This window comes from Chionomys nivalis, chromosome 1, assembly GCF_950005125.1.
Source record: "Chionomys nivalis chromosome 1, mChiNiv1.1, whole genome shotgun sequence".
Lineage (NCBI taxonomy): Eukaryota > Metazoa > Chordata > Mammalia > Rodentia > Cricetidae > Chionomys > Chionomys nivalis.
In genome coordinates this window covers 173,563,461-173,588,450 of record NC_080086.1, presented here as the reverse complement: position 1 = coordinate 173,588,450, position 24,990 = coordinate 173,563,461, and the positions used below count along the sequence as shown (strand labels likewise).

The 24,990-nt window shown below is 41.0% G+C and overlaps 1 protein-coding gene and 1 pseudogene across 2 annotated transcripts in view; both read right to left on the bottom strand.

Annotated features, from left to right (window-relative positions):
- The window catches only part of Tnpo3 (transportin 3), a 79,891-nt gene extending 55,539 nt beyond the window's left edge, over positions 1–24,352 (bottom strand). The window contains exons 1-3 of one of the 2 annotated variants that reach the window (XM_057765982.1): positions 23,877–24,352; positions 11,310–11,465; positions 432–632 (exon numbers count right to left, since the gene is read on the bottom strand). In XM_057765982.1, coding sequence (XP_057621965.1) covers positions 432–554 — 123 coding nt within the window. In that variant the 5' untranslated portion in view covers positions 555–632; positions 11,310–11,465; positions 23,877–24,352. The remainder of the gene's footprint in view (positions 1–431; positions 633–11,309; positions 11,466–23,876) is intronic. The other variant, XM_057765975.1, reaches the window with a different exon arrangement.
- Positions 5,043–6,473, bottom strand: LOC130877525 (calcium load-activated calcium channel-like; annotated as a pseudogene).
- Positions 24,353–24,990: the final 638 nt, after the last annotated feature.

Here is a 24,990-nt window from a genome sequence, read left to right as displayed (position 1 = left end):
TACTTTACTTTCTAATGTATTTCTTCCCTGGCTAAAGGGGAAAGCCAAGACGTTCATTGTTTCATTTATAAGACTTTTACTGCCAGTCCTTCCAGAAAAGAGTTTATAAATTAATAAAAATTGAAAAAAAAGTTACTGCATAGACTTCTAATTCAGAATAATACACATTTTATTAATCATCTGCAATTTTAACAGCAGGGGAGCACATGCTAGAGAAAACATATATGTACTTCCCCACTTTCAATATTTAATGTCTGGAGCCTAATGAACTCAAAGATTAATACAAATGATTAAACTTTTTATTCTGCTACAGTTGTGAAAATATAGCAATAAAGTTAACATTACCTTACATGGCCTACCAATAAAAACCAAAATAAATCATGATGTATCCAAATGACCTTACAAGTTTCCTTAGTGAGTAAAGGATTTACCTGTGTTACAATGACAGGTGACAAATCTTTCAAGTTCTGAATATGAGTTAGCAATGAGTCCCTTAAAGAAGCATGAGAGTCTGTGGGTAGCTCATAAAACGAAGTCTGAATCTTCATTTTCATGGTCTGGGCAGCAAAATAGCATGATTCCACATCCTGTCGGATCTGTAACAATTGATCAGAAATCTCCCAGGCATGAACCTGAAAGTAAATAAATGATATCATAAAGCATATTATTTTTATAAATAATTTTAAAGTTATATAACTTCTACATATATAGTTAGAATAAATATAATGGAAGAAAGAATTGACAAATTAACTTCAGTTTGCAGGGCCTATTCAACAAAAGTACTCCCTAAGACTTTGTGATTTACTCTAGTAAGGCCTAATGGCCAGATCAACTGAATCAAAAGACAGAATCTGAAAGACTAGAATAAGCAATTCTATACAGTAGTTATAAAAAAAAGTCCCAGAAATTTCTACTAAAACTAAAACAAAAACATTATTATAAAGCTTCTAATCCTATTTTTAAGTTGAATGTTTCTTCTCTTATTTAAATGTTTTGTTCACTCTAAGACTTAAGTCTGGAAACTTTTCAATATATCGATGAATAGGAAAAACATTTCATATTGGTCTCATTGGACATACTTTTTAAAGTTTAGTTAGTGCCTCATAAACAACAGGAAATATATCTTGGTCCAAGTGAAATTTTTACATCGTTTATTTTCTGATATGCTTATATATGACAGAGCTTAACAAAATGACTAAATCGTTTTTTATAAATTAACCTGTCTATAGAAATAATAAAAAAAGAATAAAATACAACAAATCTGATCATGAATAACTAACTGGTCATAATAAGAGGGAGTCATATTAAAGAGAACTCTTCAAGAAAAAACATATAGCACACAGTAGATATCTGACCAATGATTGACAAATTCTAATGCAGTTATGCAAGCTATCTCTTAACAAACTGGTAATAATACAATGAGAAAAAGGGGATCAGTCTCAATTTGAAACAGTGTCAATTTCGAATTTTTTTTTTTTTTGAGACAGCTACATACATCCAAAGTTATGTAGTGGAGGATCCTGATCCTCCTGCCCCTAGCTCCCGAGAGCTGAAAGTACAGGTATGCAATACCTTTCCCAGTTTAAGTAGTGCTGGAGATTGAACAGGGCCTTGTGCATGCTAGGCAAGCACCCCACCAAATGAACGTCTCCAGCACCATATAAATTGTTCTAATCAATTTCTTCTCTTTTTCTTTTTTTCCCCCTTTCCCTTCTTTTCTCTGCCATTTCTTCTTTCTTTTCATTTCCTGAAAGGCTGTCTACAGAGCCCAGGATAGCCTGAAACTCATTATCTTTCTCCTTCAGGCACGTGCCACAGACACAAACCTTAAGTCCATGACTTTTGTTTGTTTTTGGAGACAGGGTTTATCACTTTGGGGCTAATCCTGGAACTAGCTCTTGTAGACCAGGCTGGTCTCAGAGCTCTGCCTGCCTCTGCCTATCAATTGCTGGCATCAAAGGCACGTGCCACCACCAACGCCCAGCAAGCTTCTTAAACTGTGCATCATGCAAATGAACATGAAGGTCCCAAGAAAAAGACATTGGCAACAATAAAAGGTTTCTGAACACACAGTGACCAAAAAATAATTTAAAACTAAACAATAGGCGAGTCCAAGGAGTTTCAGGTTTGTTGACGAAGACAACTTTACCGCAGCCTTTGTTCTGAGCACAGTGTGCACACAACACTAAGCACACCTTCCCGCCACCCAGTGCCAATGATTGCTGCCTAAAACACCTCAGAGTTCAATTTCCAGGATCCACAATGATAGAGAACCATTCCCACAAGCTGTACTGAACTCCAAATGGTGGTATGACCCACACTCACACCCATGAACATATATGCAAATTAACTTTAAAAGCCAAGCTTCACATAACAAAATAAGAGAGTGAGGCTTCAACACTGGTGTGTAGTCAAAAGAGCAAATGAAGATTCAAAGGAAGAAAAGTGGTATGTAACATTCACATTGTCTGACAGTCTGCAGTCTAACCGTCCAAGAATGAGAAAGAAAATAGAGAACATACAAAAATAAACTTAACTGGAGAATGGGGTTGTGAGTATATCAGAAATGGCACCCTTATATTTCCTGTGCAAGAGCCTGAATTTGTCCTCAATTCTCTTAAGTAATAACCATAGCTGTCCTCATATGTGCATTGACAGTACTATTGGTACTATTAGTCTAAGGCTATTAAAAGTTAACATGGGATAACAACTGAAAATGGACTATTTTAATTCTACTATCCTCTATGTCTTGTCAACCCAAAATTTAGAACAGATGTAATACAGAACTTCAAATAAAAGCCTGGAGTGTAGTTCAGTGGTGAGTGTTCAACCCCCAGCACCCTCCTGCCACCAAACAAAAGAGGGGAAAAGAAATAAAGAGATGGCCTAGAAGATGGCACTGTCAGTAAAGCGCAAGCAAGCATGAGGACCGGAGTTCTGTCCCCAGCATCAGGGTCAAAGCTGGGTGTGAAAGCCGGGCGGTGGTGGCGCACGCCTTTAATACCAGCACTTGGGAGGCAGAAGCAGGCGGATCTCTGTGAGTTCGAGACCAGCCTGGTCTACAGAGCTAGTTCCAGGACAGGCTCCAAAACCACAGAGAAACCCTGTCTCGAAAAAACAAAAAAAAAAAGCTGGGTGTGATAGCACACAGGGAAGCAGAGACGAAAGGATCCCTTCATAGAAGTATTCTAGCAACTAAAATTTTTAAATGCATACCAAAACAATGATTTAACACTGACTTGGCAACAGAGTACATTATCAAAAATGAATGGGGAATGCCATTCAAGCCTTTAATCCCAGCACTTGAGAGGCAGAGGCAGGTTAATTAGCATGAGTTCAAGCCAGTCTGGTTTACAGGACAGTCAGGACTGTTACACGGAGAACTCTGTCTCAAAAAACAAGCAAATGGATGGTGAAAAGAGAACTGTAACTCAATGCTATTTCTAAAGAGCAAATCTATTTCCCTCTCCTTTCATGTGACCTGGCCTTGAGTAGTTTGTGTACCTGACAGAACACAGCAGAAGTGATGTGGGACTTCAAAAGTTAGGTCAGAGGCACCTTTCTCAGCATTATTCTGAGAACCAATTGCCACATGGGAATTCTCAACAACTCTCTTGGTGGGGAAACTCAGAAAGGCCCTGAGACTACAAAGAACAAGAGGGCCTGGCTAAGTCTAACTTTCTAGGCCTTTCTACTAGTGTCTTATTAGCATGTGTCTCAAAACTTCCAAACTAGCCCAATGACTAAGTGGATATCTTAGTGAGCATGATTATAAGCCAAGGACCCCTGCAACAATTCCTGTCTACCAAGTATAAGATACAATAAACTAGCTTTTGTTTTAGGGTAATGCTTCACAGTTTTAGGTAACCAGAACAGACAACCAGATATCACGTGCCTCTGGATGAACTACACGACCAAAACGACAAAGAGACCAAAATTATTTTCTCTTTTCTATTATTATTATCGTTATCATCATCATTATTATTATCATCATCATCATTGTTGTTATTATTATTATTATTTGGTGTTTTCAAGACAAGGTTTCTCTGTAACAGTCCTAGCTGTCTGGAACTAGTTCTGAAGGCCAAGCTGCCTTGAACTCAGAGATCCACCTGCCTTTGCCTCCCAGGTGCTGGGATTAAAGGCGTGCACCACCACCACCCAGCCAAAGAAAATCAAATTTTCATCTCATCAAGCTATGGGTTCCAGCTGCCAATCAGCAAGAGAAAACAGTTGTCCTTCTACCCTTGGATTGATTCCAGGGCCAAGATCTGTACATGCTCATGTTTTTTTATTAAATGGCATAGTATTTGCATACAACTATATTTTCTTTTTAATCTTAATTTTTTTGTTTCCAGAATAAGTTTTGCTATGTTGCCCAGGCTGGCCTGGATTTCCTAACACTCCTAGCTTAGTCTCTTGAGTGCTTACCATATACATTAAATTGTGGCTAAATTTAAGGAAGATAGTTCTGTACAGAGGAACTGGGATTTTTTTTTTTTTTTTTTTTTTTGCCTCTCCCCCTTCCTCCCATCCCTGGCTTTGTCCAATGCTTTGGGTCTTTGAGTCTAGCCATCTGGACTACTGTAAAACATGCATTACCTATAGATTCAATAAGGAACAAGCCACATAGTCTTCACTATCAAATGTGTCAGGCTTGGTGGTATGCATGATGAAGACTAATGAAGTATCATGAAAGTATAATGAAGTATCATAAAATATGGTTATTGAAAAGCTTCTAAAATTTGGAGTAGGATCATAATTATGTGAAAAACAAAGCTGTTTGTGTATAGTAACTCAACTTCATTGAAGGTACAATGTATTTTGTAATTTTAAAACAAAAATAATTTGTAGAAAATTCCCATTCCCAACTTTGTCCATTCCATTTTAAGAAACCTTAATTTAAAAAATAAAAAAAAATATTTGCCTTCTGGAAGTTGTACGTTTATCTGAGCAATAACTAAAATGTATTTCTTCTTTGTTTGCTGAGATGTATTAAATTTAAAGAAGATATTTTTAACAGTATAATTTCTGCCTTGTCTTTATTTTACTGCAACCTTGACTGCATTTTTAGAACCTTCCTCTTTTTTTCTTTCTTTCTGGTAAAAAAACACATGACAAAATTTTATTTTAGCTCTTTAGGATCAATGCTTATCCTTACGTTCAGATTACAGAAAATGTTTTTAAAATATGCACAAAAATCAAACATCTCTGTAAACAAAACAGTTAAAATTATTAAACATAAGGGACATATGTGGCTTTTTAAAAACACAACAAGTAACTCCAATTAAGTTTTGTTATACAAACCGTTTTTCACCCATTTGCTAGGACTCATAGACAGTTTGCTTCTATGGTATATGGTACACATCAGGCTTGATCATCAGTCCCACAAAAACACTTAAGTAAAACAAGAAAGATGGTATTTGGGGGTTACACAAAAATCACCCAAATTTAACAAGTTAACTTAAAAAGTCATCGCCGGGCAGTGGTGGTGTACGCCTTTAATTCCAGCACTCAGGAGGCCAGCCTGGTCTACAAGAGCTAGTTTCAGGATAGGCTCCAAAGCTACAGAGAAACCCTGTCTCAAAAAACCAAACAAAACAAAAACAAAACAAAGTCATCCATCACCAAAAGCACTATCCCATCATTTAGGTACCATTCTCATTCTGATCATAGCCAAAGAGCAGAAAAATAACTCAAAAATAGATTGCAGCCAGATACCTTGCCAGTCTAATGTGATATCTAAAAAAGTATGACAGAAAATAAAGAATTCTGTTTTCTTTAAAAGGGAACTTCCAAGTCCTGCCCAGACACTGGAGAAGATGTGACTTACCCCGCTGAAAAGGTACCGAGTCATGTGGCTAACATATGCTAGAATAATGAGCTAATATAAGTTATAAGAGCTAATATGAAGCCTGAGTTAATGAGTCAATCAGTTTATAACTAAAAAAATAAAAATAAAAGGGAACTTCCCAAAAGGAGATTGAGGCGTGGGGAGCAAGAACTCCATCAGCCTGGCTGGTGGCAGCTTGTGAAGGGACAAGGCCAACAATCTTCTGGATGTTTTTTCAATTGACAGTACAGAGAATACACAGGAAGATCAAAGTGTCATCTCCCAGCAGGTTTTAATGAGACAATCCTTGGATGGAAGAAAGTAGGGTGAAGGGGAACTTTGCTATGGCTGTACCATCAAATATGGAATTATACATTCCCATTAAGGCAATAAAAGCCAACCGCGAACATGGCTTTCATTCCTACCATTGACAGATTTCTATTGTTCTTTAGTCCCCCCCTCCCCCCGTGTGTGTGTGTGAACAGCAAATTATGCTATAGCTTCCTTCTCTAATTTTTTATTGTTTTTCTGTCTTCAATCTCTCGTATTTGCCTATCCTGTAAATCAGGATGCCTCAGTGAGCAACAGCACACATGGAGATAAAAACAATAAGCAGTATGTCTGTAAACATGGTACTCATTCACTGGTCCATCTCTGCATTCCCACCCATCACGAAGGAAGCACTCAAGAGCTAGACAGAGATCTGGATGAGGCTTTGCAGGACTGACCCCAGTGGAACACTCATAAACTCTTTTTTTAAAATCAGGGTACTATTTCCGCCATAATGAATCCCTTTTCAAAATCTGTGTGTATCTTTCCTGCAGCCTGAGAAACCTTCATTGTTTTCCTGATGGTCCATGCACACATTGCATCTGGGCCTGCAGTAAAAAAAAAAGTACTCTAGTTGGCGTGCTGATCTTTGGCAAAGCGGATTGTGTCCTGTTTACTTTCCTACTTCCAGCTACTTGTGTCTCTCCTCTGCACTCAACAGAGAAGCAAACATGTTTCTTTTGATCTATAACCCAGAATTTGACTTTGCATATCATATCATCTTCAGGCTTCAGTTTTTCTTTTTCTTAAGACAGGGTTTCTCTGTGTAACCTTGACTGTCCTGGAACTTGTCCTGTAGATCTGACTGCCTCTGAGTGCTGGCGTTAAAAACATGAGTCACCACTGCCTAGACTGAGCTTCAGTCTCTTATCTCCTCTCACACCCACCTTTTCTAGTTTTATCTATAATGGCTTCAATCATTTCCCCATCTTTTAGCAGAAGCTCTTCATGTATTATTTCTGCCTCTCAAGTGGGATCTACACTTCCTTCAACATGCATGATATTATCTATCATCTTCAAAAGTATGCTAGATTAAATTCCATCACAGGCACTAATACGAGATTTTTTAAAAAAAAGCATTTACTACGCCTGCCCATTGTGAGCTCCTTTCACAAGGCCAGCAATATCCACTACATTTAGAAAGGCAGTAACCTTTGTTTGCTGGTTTGCGATACTGGCACAGGAACTCTACTCTCATTGGAGTGGATAGTACAGAATGGGAAGTTGTCTGCCAAAGCCTGACTGCTGGTTAGCATATTGAAAAAGGTATGCTTTCCAACATTTGGCAATCCAACAATACCCACTTTCAGTGAGGTTCCAAATCTTCCGATGATTGGGGATGGTTTAATTCCATCTCCTCTCTTTTATCATCATGCTGAGGGTGGACAATTACATGGGGTCCCAGGATACAGAGACTGATGTCACTGGCAACTGGAGATAGGAAGGTGGCTGTTTTTTTGAGCTTGGGCTTGTCTTGAACCCATGGAAATCCATCTGCCTTAGGTGTATAAGCTACTGCATCCAGCTTAATTATATATATATTTCTGATTTAACTATCTCTACCTTTTTAAAAGTAGATATTTAAAAAATAAGGAGAGAAGGTTTGGTAGTTAAAAGCACTGACTGCTCTTCCAGAGAACCTGGGATTGATGCCTGGCACCCACAATGAAGTTCTGCTGTACTCCAGTCTTGGGAGATCTGATGCCTTCAGGCCTCTGCAGGTACCAGGCACACATGTGATGCAGATATGCATGCAAGCAAAAAACCTATACATATATAAAAATAAATAAAAATGAAGGGAGCCTAACAAAACAAAATTAAGTTGCCCTGGGCAAATTGGTTAACTTGGAAACAGGAATGCAAATTAGCAAACGTAAAGGGCAAAGAGATTTATTTTTCCAGAACCTTTCATAATACTGGAATTTGTTTTGTTGTTTGATTTTAATAACCTTTGGATACCAGACATGGTGGTACATACCTTAATACCAGTGCTTAAGAGACTGAGGCAAGAGAATGAAACATTTAAGATGGCCTGATAACTTAGTAAGACCTTGTGTCCAAATGTAATTTAAAAAAGAGAATTGGTGGACAACCTGAGATCACTTTCCAGAATCCACATCAAGACAAAGAACTGGCCTTACAAAGTTGTCATCTGGTTTCCATACATGCACTGTGACACACAAACACATTCACATTCTACACACACACACATATAATAAATTAAAAAATAATAAGTGAAATCAAAAGAGCCCCACCCTTAATTTTTACAAAATAACAGCAAAAAGCTCTCTCTAGCATAATAAGTTCTTTTATTTGTACCCTTGACTCTCATAGCTCAACTGTGACCCTCCATACTGGGATTATTCTAAGAGGCCATAGCTATCTTCAAAACACAAAAGCAACCTTAATTATCTCTGCATTTCCCCAAAGCATAGAGAAATCCTTAGGTCACAATAAGCTTTGTATAAAGTAGACATTACATTGTTAAGTATGACAAAAAAAAGATATCATCTCTTCTGTCTTTTTGTTTTTGTTTTTTAAGACAGAGTTCCTCTGTCTAATAGCCCTAGCTGTCCTGGAACTCACTCTATAGACCAGGCTGGCCTCAAACTTGCAGAGATTCACCTGCCTCTGCTTCCCGAGTCTGAGATTAAAGGCGTGCGCAGCTACACCTAGCTTCTATGACACTTCTCAGTTTTCCCAAACAGGCAGCACATGCTTTCCTAGATGTGTGAGACACTTATACATTAAGGATAACTATGACACCAGAGTTTAAAATATGTAAATAGAGAAAGGACAACAGAGCAAGCAAATCAGGTCTTTATAGACACAGAAGCACCAGAAGAATCTGACGTGTGTGTGTGTGTGTGTGTGTGTGTGTGTGTGTGTGTGTGTGTGTGTTCATGACTGCAAGTTCAGCAGTGCTATGGTGCCTCTGTGGAAGTCACAGGACTTCAGGTGTGCTCTTCACCTTCTAGGTTGAGACAGGGTTTCCTGCTCACCACTGCGCAGCCCAGGCTAGCTGAACCACAAGCTTAGGGGATTCTTGTCTTCACTTCCCATGATGTCACAGAGTTCACTGACTCCAGAAGCACACACTGCTTCCAGATCTATGTGGGTGTTGGGAATGCAAACTCGGGTCCTTGCTCTTTGAACAGCAGGCACTTCACCCGCTGAGCTGTCTCCAGCCCAGGAGACCCCTGTTCTCATCTGTAGAATTGCATAGGCTTTGCCACAATGGATCCTGAAGTTTGTTTGATTTTTAGTGATGAAAACTATAGAGAACAGCTATAAACATTTTCTAAGACAATTCTATGGGTAAATGACCTTAGGAAATAACCTCCCAGGAGTAAAAGTATTTTACCCCCGTAAAAATACTTGGGAGACAACGGCAGGGAGTTTGGGGCCAGCCTGATCTACAGAGCAAGTTCCAGGACAGTCAGGGCAGAAGAGAGAAACTATCTCTAAAAACCAAAAACAAACAACAACAAGCCGGGCGGTGGTGGCGCACGCCTTTAATCCCAGCACTTGGGAGGCAGAGGCAGGCGGATCTCTGTGAGTTCAAGACCAGCCTGGTCTACAGAGCTAGTTCCAGGACAGGCTCCAAAACCACAGAGAAACCCTGTCTCGAAAAACCAAAAACAAAACAAAACAAAACAACAAAAACAAACAACAACAACAAAATTCAGAGCAGAACCAAAAGAAAAGAAGAGCTATTTTCTAGTACCAAATACCTTTTTACTTAATTTTTAAGACACAGAAAGTGCCTCACTTAATAGCCCAGGCTGATCTTCGGCTCCTGACTATCTCTCCCTGCCTTAGGCTTAGTGCTGGGATTGCAGTTGTAGCCACCATGCCCATCTAGCATTTAAGTCTTAAAGCTGCCTTGTATACTACTCGATTGTACCTCTCCTTCCTAATATCTGTCTTTTGGAATAAAACTAATATGAGAATCACATGCAAAATACCTAAGGAAAATGACAATCAAAGTTACTAAATGCCAAGAATGGTGGTACATTCCTATACTCCCAGTGCTGAGTAGACAGAAGTAGGGAAGAGAAACAAGATCTTAAGGTCATCCTGAGCTACATAGGAGTAGGTCAACCTACTCTATGAGACTGTTTCAAAAATCTAAAACACGGGGCTGGAGAGATGGTTAATGCTCAGCGGTTAAGAGCATTGCCTGCTCTTCCAAAGGTCCTGAGTTCAATTCCCAGCAACCACATGGTGGCTCACAACCATTTGTAATGAGATCTGGTGCCCTCTTCTGACATGCAGGCAGACAGACAGAATATTGTATACGTAATAAATAAATAAATGTTAAAAAAAAAAAACAAAAACACTACTAAGTAAATTATTAGTTTAAAACAATAAGCCTTCCTGGGCTATACAGAGGTTTTTTTAATCTAGCCTGGACAATTTTGAAAGTCTGTCTCAAACTACAAAGTAAGAAAAGATCTGGGGCCCAGTGGTGGTGGTGATGCTTGTCTTTAATCCCAGCACTTGGGAGGCATAGGCAGGTGGATCTCTGTGACTTCAAGGCCATCCTAATCTAAATAATGAGTTCCAGGACAGCCAGGGTTACACAGAGAAACCTTGTCTTGAAGAAGAAAAAAAGATCTGGGGATATAGCTCAGTGTTAGAGTACTTGCCTATCATGCATGAGGTCCAAGGTTCAATGCCAGTGCTGGGGGTGGGGTAGACGTTAGGGATACAGCTCTATTGTAGAGCATTTGCCCAGCATGTGTGTATAAGGTCCTGAGGTCAAACTCAGCATCTGGGGCTTGAAAGGTGGCTCAGGGGTTAAGAGTACTGTTCTTCCAGAGGTCCTAAGTTCAATTCACAGCAACCACATGGTGGCTTAAACCCAGCTTCTAACCCCTCTCCCCTCAAAACTGCCAACACTAAATGTTAAGAGACAATAAGTTATCATTTCACTCTTTGCTTCAGCATTCTAGTGGCTGGGAGGGGTTAGGAGCTGTAGCTATAAACAGTAAAAAGTTATCTTGTTTTGGTCACCAATCCAACCAAATTCTGACCCCATGGATGCTAAGTACATGGCTCACCATTCCTCCTGTAACGCTGCAGAAAGAAAGATAAAGGAGGATAAAGAGGACTCTTTACAAGGAGAGAATAAAGCACTTACACTTCAAGGATTTTCTAGCCACAGATGCCAGGTGCTACCCACTGAAATCCAGGCTTGGACTAAGCTCCACATTCTCAAAGGGCCATCTCAACCGAAGCCTGGGGCTCAGAGTCAGCAGGAAGCTGCAGCTCCCACTAGCAGCACATTTCAAAGAGACTGCAACAAGAGAACATGTTCCATTTAAGGTCTAATTCCAATCTCCCTCTTCACACAGCAGCAGCAGAACAGACCTATACAGTCTTTTCTTTCAAAGGCTATTTCCATGACTCTGTGATGAATATGGGGCAGGCTATGGCTCAGCAACCCTTTCACTAGCATGCACCAAGTCCTACATTAGACTTCACAGCATATCTGCACAGTACTTGCCTCTTTTCTTCTTTATTGATGCACTGCTGTTCCAGGACTCACTGGTATACCAACGGCTCTAAAACTGCCAAATCAACCAAAATCACTCCGCAGGCCTGAACAGTGCAAGCACACAGCCAAACAGGAGCTAAAGGAGTCATTAGCTGCCAAGATTTAGACCCAAGTCAGGGCTGTTAATTAGTCTTGCACAAAACAACTTAAATAGAACTACTTGAAATCCTTCAGAGAACCCAAGAGCTCTGACAAACAGAAAATGAGTTTCTGGAAATAAGATATTCAATGAGACACAAAAAGTAACATCAAAGTGTCTGGTTGCTGCATTTTAAAGGAAAACCAATCAATGAATGATAAAATTATTAAATGAGAGTTGCTAGGCAATCTCAACTTCCTATAGTTATTAAGGTCAAAAGAACTGGGGCTATAGAGAAAGCAACAGTTGCGACCACTTGCTGTTCTTCTGAGACTGTCAAGGTGGAAGAACCATTTGTTGAAAGCATAGTCCAGGGAAGAAGACTTCCTGAAAGCCCAAAATATAGAAGACCTATTTACTTTCATTCCTGCCAACCTAAGGAAATGTATAATAATTCAAATATAAGATGAAATTTTAAAATTTTTATCACATTTTTAATTATTACATGTGTTTACATGCATGTGTGCCATTATACCTGAGTGGAGATCAGAGGTTAACTGGCTGGAATCTGTTTCTCCTTCCTTTAGATCAGGTTCCAGGGATTGAACTCGGGTTATCAGACTTGGCAGCAGGCACAGCTCATTAGCAGGAGGGTTTTTTTTTTTTTTTTTTTTGAGACCAAATTCCATTCTAGCCCCCAGCAGAGCCAAAGACGACTTTGAATTTCTTTCAGAACTTCTTGCCTCCATATACCTATCAGTGCTGTTACTACACCATATTCACCTCTACGCCTGGGTTCACGTATTGTTGGGATGTGAGCCCAGGGCTTCTTTGTACATGCTAGGCAAGCACTCCATAACTGAGCTATACCTCCTGCTGAACTCATAAAAGTTTACTCTGCATATTAACCATAGTAACAAAACTGAGAATCAAAAATTTTAAACTTATAAAAATAAATGTTGAGGGCAGGCAATGGCACACACCTTTCAATCCCAGCACTCGGTAGGCAGAGACAGGCAGATAGATTCCTATGAGTTCGTGGCCAGCTTGGTCTACAGAGTGAGTTCCAGGACAGCCAAGGCTACACAGAGTAGCTAGGTCTTGAAAAGCCAAAAATGAATAAAAATGTTTTTAAAATGTGAGATGTGATATTAGGGTACTATTTATGAAATTACTGTTTAAAAAGATCTGGGCCTTGCCTGGTAGGGTCTTTACTTCCATCACTCAGGAAGCAGAAGCAGGCAGATCTCTGTGAGTTCAAGACTAGCTTTGTCTACATAGCCGGGTCCAGACCAGAAGGAGCTACATAGTGAAATCTTGTCTTAAAATAAATAAATAAGGCTCTGAATTTTCAAAAATGTTTATTTTCAAATTCACTCATATACTCTCTTGTTTTGGGGATGAGTGTTCAAATGTCATTACACTATTAATGAGACAAAGCACGAAGAAACAATGAGCACACTGAGAACAAAGAACTGTGCTGCAGGATCAAGGGAGAAAAATAAGTAAAAAACGTAAGTTCTGCTACCAAAAATCTCATCAAAAGAAAAAGAAAGATTTGTTTCCTAATACTTTCTTTTGAAAAGTATACCAGGCAGGAAAAATGTGTAGTGTCTAAAAGGGATTCCTGCCGCTACAAACTCGCCGTGTAACAGAAATGTGACTTTCCAATAAAGACAAACGAAGCCTCTGTCTGGGCTACACCTGGACAACCATAAAGCACTGGTGACTGTCCAGGTCCAGCACTGTGGTGTAAGCTGTGGAAGACGGCAACAAAGTCCGAGTAATGATGTACCCAAACTTCCTATACTGTTATCAAACTCAATTAGAACCAAAGAGTCTAAAAACCTAAGACAGTTATCAGAATTAAAAACAAAAACTCATGTGATTTATCAATTCTATTTCTGAACATATATCCCAAAAGAAATAAGCAGGGACTTCATGCATAAGCTCTGAGAATACTATGCTACGCGAGAAAAGTCTGTAACACCACAAAATTGTTGATTCCAGACAGCAATTGGTTTCAAAGACACTGGATTGCTGTGGGAAAGGGGAACAGGGACTAGTTCTGTTTTAATGAGTATATCTTAGTTATTTTAGGAAAAAATCTAGAGATGTATGGTAGCAACAGTCACAAAATGTCAGTATACTTAATATCACTGAACTACATACTTAAAAATGACTACAAGGTGGGCGAAGGACACAGTTAGCCCATGTTTGGAATGTTTGCTGTTCTTCTAAGGACCCAAGTTGGATTCCTAGCACCACAGTGGACAGCAGCTCACAACTGCCTGTAAGTTCAGCTCCAGGGAGCTGCTGCCCTCTCTGGCCTGTGCAGGTGCCACACAAACATATTTTTCAGACTGGGCAAAGCCTGCAGTCTAGGAACGCCGGGACCGAGGAGAAAGAGCATGAGTTCAAAGCCTGCAGTCTAGGAACGCTGGGACCGAGGAGAAAGAGTGTGAGTTCAAAGGCTGTCTTCTGCTCCACAGTGGGATTTTGTCCCAAAGCAAAACAACAGAAATAGCTAAAATGGCAAATTTTTGTTTTGAATTTCTCCTCACACACAAAAAAATATCCACAATAGCTGGGCACAGTGCTGCAAGCCTTTAATCTTGCCACCTGGTAGGCAGGGAGAGGAGGGTCTCTGTACATTCAGGCCAACCTGATCTACATAGCAACTTCCAGGTCAACCAGATCTATACAGTGAGAGACTGTCTCCAAAAAAAAAATACTGCTCTTATGGAAGTCCAGAATGCAATTCCTAGCAACCATATCTGGTGCTCACAATCACCTGTAACTCCAGCTCCAGGGAATCTAACACTATCTTCTGGCAAATGTGGGCACCTGAATTACTCACACACAGAAACACACACAAATAATAAAAATAAAATAAATATATTTTTAAGTCAAGGTATCTTTATGTAGCCTTGGCTGTCCTGGAACCCACTGTGTAGACCGGCTAATCTCAAATTCTCTGCCTGCCTCTGCCTCCTGAGTGTTGAGATTAAAAGTGTGTACCACCACATCTGGCATAAACAAACGTTTAAAAATCCACAAAAGCTAGTCAACAAGACAGTTCAGTGGGTAAGAGCACTGGCTGCACAAGCCTGACCAGCTGAGTTCTAACTCCCAATCCATTTAAGGTAAAAACACAGACTCCCAAAAGATGTACGCAGACCTATTTGAGTGCCCATACATGCACAATAATAAGTATTTTTAAACCCATAAAATACACTTTTCATTTTCCTCATAAACATCAACACAATAAAAGCTGAATAAATACCTGGAAAAGTCTTGAAAAACCTGTGTTGTAATTAGAAAATGTAGCAGTGCCCTGACGATTTTAAGTTCTAGATCAAACTATCAACTGGACCAGGTGGACCAGAAATGAATGAATCCAGGTAAAAATGAATAGCACCAGAAAACAACCACACCCACAAAAACACCATCACAAATTCACACATAGTCCCTAAGACTCCAAACCATGTATACCCTGTCCAATTAACGTAATGGATTTATTTCAGCTTTCATTTCACTTTAAATAGCCATGCCTGGTTAATGGCTTCCACATGGAATGATCCAGGGAGATCAGTGAGGTAGCCTTTTTCTCTCAATCTCTTCCAATGAGAAGCATACAATATTCATTCCTATATTCATTACGCTAAATAACCCTCAGAAGTTATATAGAAACATTTTTTCTTTTTTAAAAGGGCTTCATTTCAAAATCAAGTTATGTTTTAAAGGTCACTTAACTAGAAGTTACAAACAAAAGCACAAAAATAAACATGTAAAAGATAAACTAAATTAGTAACTACAACTGCTAGAACAAACCAAAGGTCTAGGTATTAGAACTAAGCGGAAGATTCAAAGAATTTCAAGTGGCTTCCTTTGTCTGGCTGGGGAAGTCATCATTCATTTGGGGTGAAGACTTTGCAGGACAGCTGCTTTGGAGTCATCCATAACTCTACAAGGAAACCAAGGCAGAGGAAGCCTAAGGAACATGGAGAGTGAGTCACATATTTAGTAAGCGGTGAGACTGGGACATGAATCTAGATCATCTGTCTCTGATCTGGTACACACTCAGTACGATGAGAAGAATTCCTGGAAGAAACACAGCGGGCTAACAAAGGAAAACGAACCATCCAGTGACCTAAAGAGATTCTGAAAACGTCTGTGTGTGACTGTGCAGGTGACAAGCACAGGGCTGCACCACGTATGCAGAAAGACTTGCTTCTTACTATTTTGCCTCCTAAATAAAGTTCCAGAGGGAAAAGCACTGGAAAAGAAACCAGAAGCTGAAAGCCATGGTCCATAACCTTTCTGACATGCTATGGGAGAAAATTTCCGCTGACATGTGACAAATCATACACAAAAATACCAAGCGAGACCATTAAAGCATGACTTCGACTTTATTTCAATTTTTTAAAATATGCTTTTCATCATCTACTCAGTTTCCAGATAAGAACAGAGCCTACTTTTCTCTGGCTTTTGTTTTGTTTTGGTTTTGTTGTTTTGTTTTGGTTTTGTTTGAGATAGAATTTCTCTGTGTAGCCCTGTCTGTCATGGAACTCTCTGTAGACCAGGCTGACTTGAACTACCAACCAAGTGCTGGGATTAAAGGTGTGAGTCACCATCACACAGTTGTCTCTGACATCTTTAAGATAGGGTCTCATGCCCAGGCTGCCCTCAAACTCAGTATGTGGCTGTTTCCTCGTCTCCACCTCCTAAGTAGTTAGCATTATAGGCATGACTCACCATGCCTGGTTTATGCTGAGCTGTGGTTCAAACCCATGGCTTCACACATGCTAGAAAAGCGCTCCACCAACTGGGCCATAGCCTCAGCCTGAACTATAACTTCAAGACAACTTCTCACACACAGATTATCTCTGTAAAAGAACCAACTTAAAACAACTAAGCAGCATAATTACTAGCCCTAGAGAGAGACAGTCTGTGTTCCCCAGAGCTTTCTAAATTGTCTACTCATTCTGTATATACACTAAAGGTGGCCAAAGGAAACCACTGTTTTCAAAACAGGCAAACTGCTATCACATAAGGATTCCTTAAGATCTGATTCAAAATAACTTAGTTTCTTTTCAAAACACTTTGGAGTTGTCAGTGATATCTGCTTACCAGAGACTGTAACTATGTCTGAAGAGTCCCAAGGATTTTGGTGAAAAAGTCTGTAGAGCTGTAGAGTAATGAATAAAGGTTCTTCAGAAAACACCTATTTTAGCTAGACTTGACAGAACACACAGTAATCCCAGCACTTGTCCAGCTGAGGCAGGAGGATAAGGAGTTGCAGGTTTCAAGGCCATCCTGAGTTAAAAGAGACACTGTCCAAAAAAAGAAGGCAAAACCCACATGACAAAGACAATGGAAACAGATAACAACAAAACTGCAAAAACTTTTTTTTTGTGGGGGAGGCACTTTTTCAAGACAAGAGTTTCACTGCATAGCCCTGGCTGTCCTGGAACTCACTCTGCAGGCGAGGTTTATCTCGGAATCATAGAAATTGGCCTGCCTCGGCCAGGATTAAAGGTGTGCACGACTACAGTCTTCCAACACATAAACTGTCTTAATGGACAGACCTAAAAACAGCTTTAATCTGCTTGGGGACAGGATGAATCCTGTAGCTGAGAATTATAAACACCAGGTATAACGAAAGGCAGACACCCAGCTCCGTACAAGCAGCAGTGAGATTCCTGGATGCTCTCCTTGACTCTGGGCCTCTGGGCTATTATCCTCCTATCCTAAGAGGTTACCCTGTGCTTTACTCTGGCAGGACTCTGGATTGCTGAGAAAAGACTCAGGTAAGGACAGGAATATTATCTGAAATCAAAAGATTAATGAAAACCTTGAACTCCACCACCTGCCCTCATTCCCCTACCTAGCAATTGGGACACTGGCAACTAGCTTATAATCTCCAGGCAGAAGACTAGAGAACTCAAAGTAAAAGCGGCCCAGGAAAAAATGAGCAACATGAAGACAGTGAGAGATGCCATGGACTGCAGCCCATCCTGAAGCTAAGGCAGAAGAAACTCAAGTTCAAGACTAGCCTAGGACACAAAATAAGATCTAGGCCAATCTTGATTATGTAGCAAGATCCTATCCCAACTACTACCCCCTTCCCTATTTTACCTAAAAGCAAGTGAGGAAAAGTTAAGACAACAGTACAGTGGTACATTATAATTCTAACAGTTAGAAGACAGAGACAGAAGGATCAAGAATTCAAAGATGCCTGGGTTACAGAGTGAAACTCTGCCCTCATCCCCCTCAAGGTTTTTATTAAAAAAAAAAAAAAAAAAAAAAAAAAAGCTAAAAATAATTCCTCAGTCAAGGAAGAACTTACCTAAAAAAGAAAAAAAAGAAAAAGAAAATATACATATACACATATATAAGGTTTGAGTTTGAACCCTAGAACCCACAACAAAAATAAATAAATACAAATAAAAAGCCAGGCACCAGTTTGCAATTAATTCCAGCATGGGGAAGTTAGGGTTCAGCTGGCCTGTCCTCTGGCCTTTTTCCGCATGTACTCACATGCCCTCCCCACACACATAAACCTGCACACATAAGAGAAATGGAAGAGCAATAAACAATACCTCTTATCTGTGTTAAAGACTCTATAAAGCTAAACAACTAATTAGAACTTCTGATCACCCGGGTGGTGGTGGTGGTACACACCTTTAATTCCAGCACTTGGGAGGCAAAGGCAGGAGAATCCCTTTGAGTTCGAGGCCAGTGTGGTCTACAAAAGCTAGTTCCCGGACAGCTAGGACTGCTACTATCACACAGGGAAACAACTCCTGACCACACAAAGTTGGAATGTTGCAAATACAGAGTCAAATTATCTTGGGCTATTTTTAGCCCCCTCAACAGCATTCACTGCCTTCTGACCTTTAAGGTATATTCTCACCAGACCACTAACTTCTACCAATCCAAAGGCTATAAATTAAAAATGTCATCAGATAGTACCTAAAGCCTACTGTAGAACCAATTGTGGTGGCACATGCCTTTAATCCAAACATTGGGGAAGCAAAGACAGGCAAGTCTCCATGAGTTCAAGGCCACTTGGTAAACATAGTCAAGTTCCAGGCCAAACACAGCAAGACTCTGTCTCAAAATAAAACTACAAAAACCCCTATAAAACAACAACAACAACAACAAAAAAACCCAACAGTTTGTTTCTTTTCTATAACCCGATCATCCAATGCCCAACTAATGTATTCCGTAAATTCTCTGATTTGACTTTCCTTGTTCTTTTTATTTATTCTTATTTGTGTGTGAGTCAAGTTCCAGGCCAAACACAGCAAGACTCTGTCTCAAAATAAAACTACAAAAACCCCTATAAAACAACAACAACAACAAAAAAAACCCAACAGTTTGTTTCTTTTCTATAACCCGATCATCCAATGCCCAACTAATGTATTCCGTAAATTCTCTGATTTGACTTTCCTTGTTCTTTTTATTTATTCTTATTTGTGTGTGAGTGAGCGTGTGTGTGTGTGTGTGTGTGTGTGTGTCTATGTGTCTGTGTGTATGCAAACAGAAGGGAGCAGCAGATCTCCTGGTGCTTGAGGACAGCCAGTTCTGAGGTGCCAGGCAGGTGGGAGGAAGCGAACAGTGATCCCCTAGAACAGTAAGCACTCAACCATGGATCCATTATCTGCAGCCCCACTTACTTGTTCTATAACTCGTACAGTTTCATGTAACCACTTCCATAATAGAACACATTTCAGGGTACCCTGATGCATGTTTGTGGACTATGATCATTCAAGAATAAAATCTGTCTTTGAACTGAGGGCTATGTTTGGGGTTGACAGATCTTAGGGCCACATAGTCTTCTTCAGCCAACAAAGAAAACAGATTACTATGAAAATATAAAGTGGACAATTTATACTATGGACATTTGGGAACAAATGACTTAGATATATAGAAAACAAAATAAACTTTAAAAAAAAAAGCATACTGCTCACCAAGCAGAAAAAAAAGCTAAAACTTTGAAATTTTGATAAAAACTGAAATTACTTAAGATTTCAAAATAGTAAATACTCAAGCATGGGCCAGGCAGTGGTGGCACATGCCCTTAATCTCAGCACGTGGGAGGCAGAAGCAGATGGATCTCTGGGAGTTCAAGGTCAGCCTGATCTACAAAGCAAGTTCCAGGACAGTTAGAGATGTTACACAGAGAAACCCTGTCTCAAAAAATAAACTAACAAACAAACAAAATCCATCAAACATGGGGTTACTTAAACTTCTTGAGCCAGGAAGCAGTAAATAACAGATTGTGCTCAGAGAAGACTGAGTAGAGATCTGGAGACTGGAGCTTTTCGGTAATGACGAGATTCAAAGTACAACTTTGTGGCCTGAAGAAAATAAAAGAATCAAGAAGTCCAAGTGTCACCTGATCTGTCCGTTTAAATGCTCATGTGGGGCAAATGAGACGGCTTAGCGTGTGAGAACACTAGCGTGTGAGAGCACAAGCGTGTGAGAGCACTTAGCGTGTGAGAGCACTAGCGTGTGAGAGCACTTAGCGTGTGAGAACACTAGCGTGTGAGAGCACTTAGCGTGTGAGAACACTTAGCGTGTGAGAGCACTTAGCGTGTGAGAGCACTAGCGTGTGAGAGCACTAGCGTGTGAGAGCACTAGCGTGTGAGAGCACTAGCGTGTGAGAGCACTAGCGTGTGAGAGCACTAGCGTGTGAGAGCACTAGCGTGTGAGAGCACTAGCCGTGTGAGAGCACTAGCCGTGTGAGAGCACTAGCGTGTGAGAGCACTAGCGTGTGAGAGCACTAGCGTGTGAGAGCACTTAGCATGTGAGACCACTAGCGTGTGAGAGCACTAGCGTGTGAGAGCACTAGCGCGTGAGAGCACTAGCGTGTGAGAACACGTGCTGTCAAGCCTGCAGCCTGCATTAGATCTCTAGAACCCACGAGTCAGAAGAAAACTGACGTCCACAGGTGTGTCCGCATATACACACAATCAATAATTTAATGCTGAAGTTGCCCAAATGGTGATGTGTAACTGTGTAGTATTTTCTTACCCTTTTACTACTATCTTTTCTGCTCCAGGAAGCTGTCCTTTTTCCCCCTTGAGGCAGGGTCTCTTAACTAGCTGTCCTCGATCTCCAGAGCTGACCTTGAACTCAGAGACCCACCTGCCTCCGTCTACCAGTGCTGGGATTAAAGGCCTACATCACTATGCCTGACTATCAACAGGCTCTCCTGAATTGACTTTTTCAATGTCCCCTGGTTTCTGTCTGGTTGGCTTGGTCAATAGGGTATCCCAGAAAAATAGAGTCAGTAAATTCATTCTTCCAGCAACTGTCACTGCAAGGGACCTCAAGTTTGGTCACCAGAAACTCATCATGCCCCCTCAAACCAAGTAACTATACTTATCCTGCTCAGTTCTTCCAGCATAAAAACAAGTTTGTTACAATACTATTTCTTCTGGTAAGTTATTCCTGCAACTTTATAAGAAGTACTTTATAACAAACTCTGCCCTGGCATGGTAAAGGAAAGCAAGTCTTTGTGTCAAAATAAAAAGTAAAAAGGGCCGGGCGGTGGTGGCACACACCTTTAATCCCAGCACTCGGGAGGCAGAGACAGGCGGATCTCTGTGAGTTCGAGGCCAGCCTGGTCTACAAGAGCTAGTTCCAGGACAGGCTCCGTAGCTACAGAGAAACCCTGTCTCGAAAAACCAAAAAAAAAAAAAAAAAAAAGTAAAAAGGCTAGGGATACAGCTAAGAGATACAAAAACAAAACAAAACAAAAACAGCAGAAAAACTCTCTCTGCTAAGCATTTTGTCCAATGTGTCCTGTCTTCCTGTTGAAATTCTATGATAATGAAAAGATGCAACAGAGAATGATGGGGAGAGAAAGGGGATAGCTTAAGTAAGTGCTAACAGAAGTTGAACTTCTCATAGCTCTTGTAAGATATTACATTTAATCATCACAGATGATTGCTTCCAATTACCAACATCCAAAAGTTGTTTGTCAGGCTGGAGAGATGGCTCGGCGGTTAAGAGTATTGACTGCTCTTCCAGAGGTCCTGAGTTCAATTCCCAGCAACCACATGGTGGCTCACAACCATACGTAATGAGATCTGGTGCCCTCTTCTGGCATGCAAACATACATGGAAGGAATGTTGTATACAAAATAAATAAATAAATCTTTAAAAAAAAAAAGTTGTTTGTCCATTGTAAGCACTCCAGTACTGATTTAAAATGCACTTACCAGGTTTATGGGGGAAGCCCTGTCCTGACTTTAGCAGGTTATTTATATTTTAGGAAACTGTATGAAAATCAGAGAACTGTAACTCCTTTCACTAATGAACTAAAAACTACATGAGCCCTACCTACATGGAAGCCGCAATTTAACCTTTTTTCTTGTTTTGGTTACAGGGTTTCTGTGTTGCCCGGGCTGTCCTGGAACTCTCTGTAGACCAGGCTGGCCTCAAACTCAAGAGAGCCTCTTGCCTCTGCCTCCAGGGTGCTGGGATTAAAGGCATGTGCCACCACTCACAACAAAATCTTACTTGTCTTCCCACTATGTAAGCAAGGACTTGGATCTCCCATTTACACACAATGATCAAAGTTAAAGTAGCAATTTTTTTTTTAAATTATGTACTTGCATCCTCGGGGCTTATACCAGAGAAGAGCACCGTTAAGTATCAGTTATGAGTTAGAGTAAACAAAAATATGCTTGTAGGTATGAAATGCAAAACTAAAGGGAGAGAGAGCTAGGGATGGAGGTTGGACTGGCTCTCCAGCACAACACACAAACGAAAAATAAAGGTTACTGTTTAGTCCGTCAGTTTGTATGAGACTCCTCAGTTTTCAAAAAATTTCACAGCTCATACACTAAAACCTATACACTGTCAGCAAAATCAGCACGCATGCGAGGCGGTGGTGATGCCTGCCTTTAATCCCAGCACTAGGGAGGCATAGGCAGATCTCTGCAAGTTCAAGGAAGGACAGCCTGGTCTACCAGAGCTAGTTCCAGGATAGGCTCCAAAAGCTACAGAGAAACCCTGTCTCGAAAAAAACAAAACAAAAAAAATCAGCACCCATACAAACTCATAAAAATAAAACATAGCAAAGCTGAGTGGTGGTGGCACACACCTTTAATCCCAGCACTTAGGAGACAGAGGCAGAAGGATCTCTGAGTTCGAGGCCAGCCTGGTTTACAGAGTGAGTTCCAGGACAGCCAGGGCTACACAGAGAAACCCTGTCTCGAAAACCAAAATACATAACATAAAACAGCAAAAGTGCGGGTGAAAATCAAGGGAGAAAATACAAAACGTGAGGCAACAAAGTTACATGAACTAAAAAACTTAAACATGAGGAAATATAACAGATATAACACAAACACTCCACCACCTGCTCACATAATTATATGGGCTAATTAAAGCAGTTACGATACCCATCTTACAAATAGAAACCCACAGGTGGAGGAAATAAGGTAAGAATCCAATATACAGCAAAAGAACTCCAAAGATTTCCTGAAACAATAATTAATATTTTATTATTATATTGCACTTCAAAACAAGGGAAAAAGTCATGAATATGAATCTAGAAGACTGAGAAATTTCGAGAATAACGTGAGTGAAAATCGGTTTAAGTAAGGCTACCACCGGGAAGAAATTGCCAGATGCATCCCTTGGACAGAGAAGGCGAAGCAAAAGCATCCTGATGTGAAAGATGGGAAAGCATTTGGGGTTGACTTTGGCTAAAGAAGATAAAACAGAGAGGCACGGCCGAAAAAGCAAAAGCGATGGCGGAACTTAAACGGGGGAGATCCGGGGGGGGGGGGGCTAGATCTATGCCACAAGCGTAAAGTACAGAATTACAAATCGGATTCTACGAGATAGCGGAAGAACCAATTCGTGGCCGATCAGGGGCCACCAGTTTCTGAAAGGCGGCAGCGATGTGGCCGCTCAGCCCCACCCCACAGCAGCAGCTCCTACGGAAAGAGGCTCTTCCCAGGCCAACCGCCCCGCTCAGACTCAACCCTACAGCCCACCCGGGCCCGGCCCCGCGCCGCAGAACGACCACTTCCCGCCCCTCACCGAACGTTGCAGCTCCCCAAGCCAAAACGAGGCGCGCTCCTTTCCGCTGGGATCTGGGTCGTGGTAAAGCGCCTGCACTGCCTGGTACACGAGCTGCAATGTTGGCTTGGCTCCTTCCATGGTGGTGGCGGCGGCGGTGACAGCGACGACTCTGATACTTCTCCGAGGCTTCCCTCCTGCTCCGCCTCTCACGATTTCTCACTGTCTCGGCCACAGCCGCTCCCTGACTGGCGCCATCTCCTCCTTTCTGGCCGTTACCAGGGAAGGGGGGGGGGGGAGGAAGGGTTCCTCGTGGAAGTCGCCCCCTCGGAAACAGCGGATAGGTCGTCTCAGGTTCCCGGATCCCTTTTGTCCTGTCTTTCTGCTAGAATCGAGTCTCTAGAGTTCGGACACGGATTCTTGGTTCCTCACCTCCCGCCTTGATCTCAGAGGCCTATCACCGCATGACACAAACCACGCAGCGAACCTGACACAGAGCTTTACCAGACCGGAAGCAGCCGCCCATATACCTTAGCACACTTCCGTCTGGTGCGCTACAAACTGCCTCCTTCCCGGCACGCCTCCTCTTGTTTCCCGCCTCCTCCCGGAAGTGACCCTGCCGGACCAGGAGAACTGAAGGGATGAAGGGATGGGATACAAGGTAGTTACCTAGGTCTTTAACCTCTTCCCGAGCTTTAAGAACGACTTGTGTCACGTCCCTGACCAAATCTTATCTCCTTGACAATGAATGCAAAGTCTTTCCTCCCATTTCCTACTTCCGCAGCCCTCTCCAGGGAGTCAGTCCTTCCTATCTCCGATGGGCACTCAAGGACTATCTGTTCAACTGTCTCTAAGGTCCTACTGTCTATACACCTGCACAGTCAAAGGTCACTTAAAACACGGTTTCTACTCTGATTCACATTAAAATCACATTAGGTACACTTAACCAAATTACTATTTTCACACCTGAAGCATGTGCCGCACTGAATAAATCCAGAATGAGCCTCTCTCTTTTTTTTTCTACTAAGATCTTAACATTAAAAAAAAAAAAAATTCTTGTTCTGTTTCAGGTTCTTACCCTCTAGGGTCATTTGCATATTGGATATTGCTTTTGTAATATACCTTTCTTCTTATA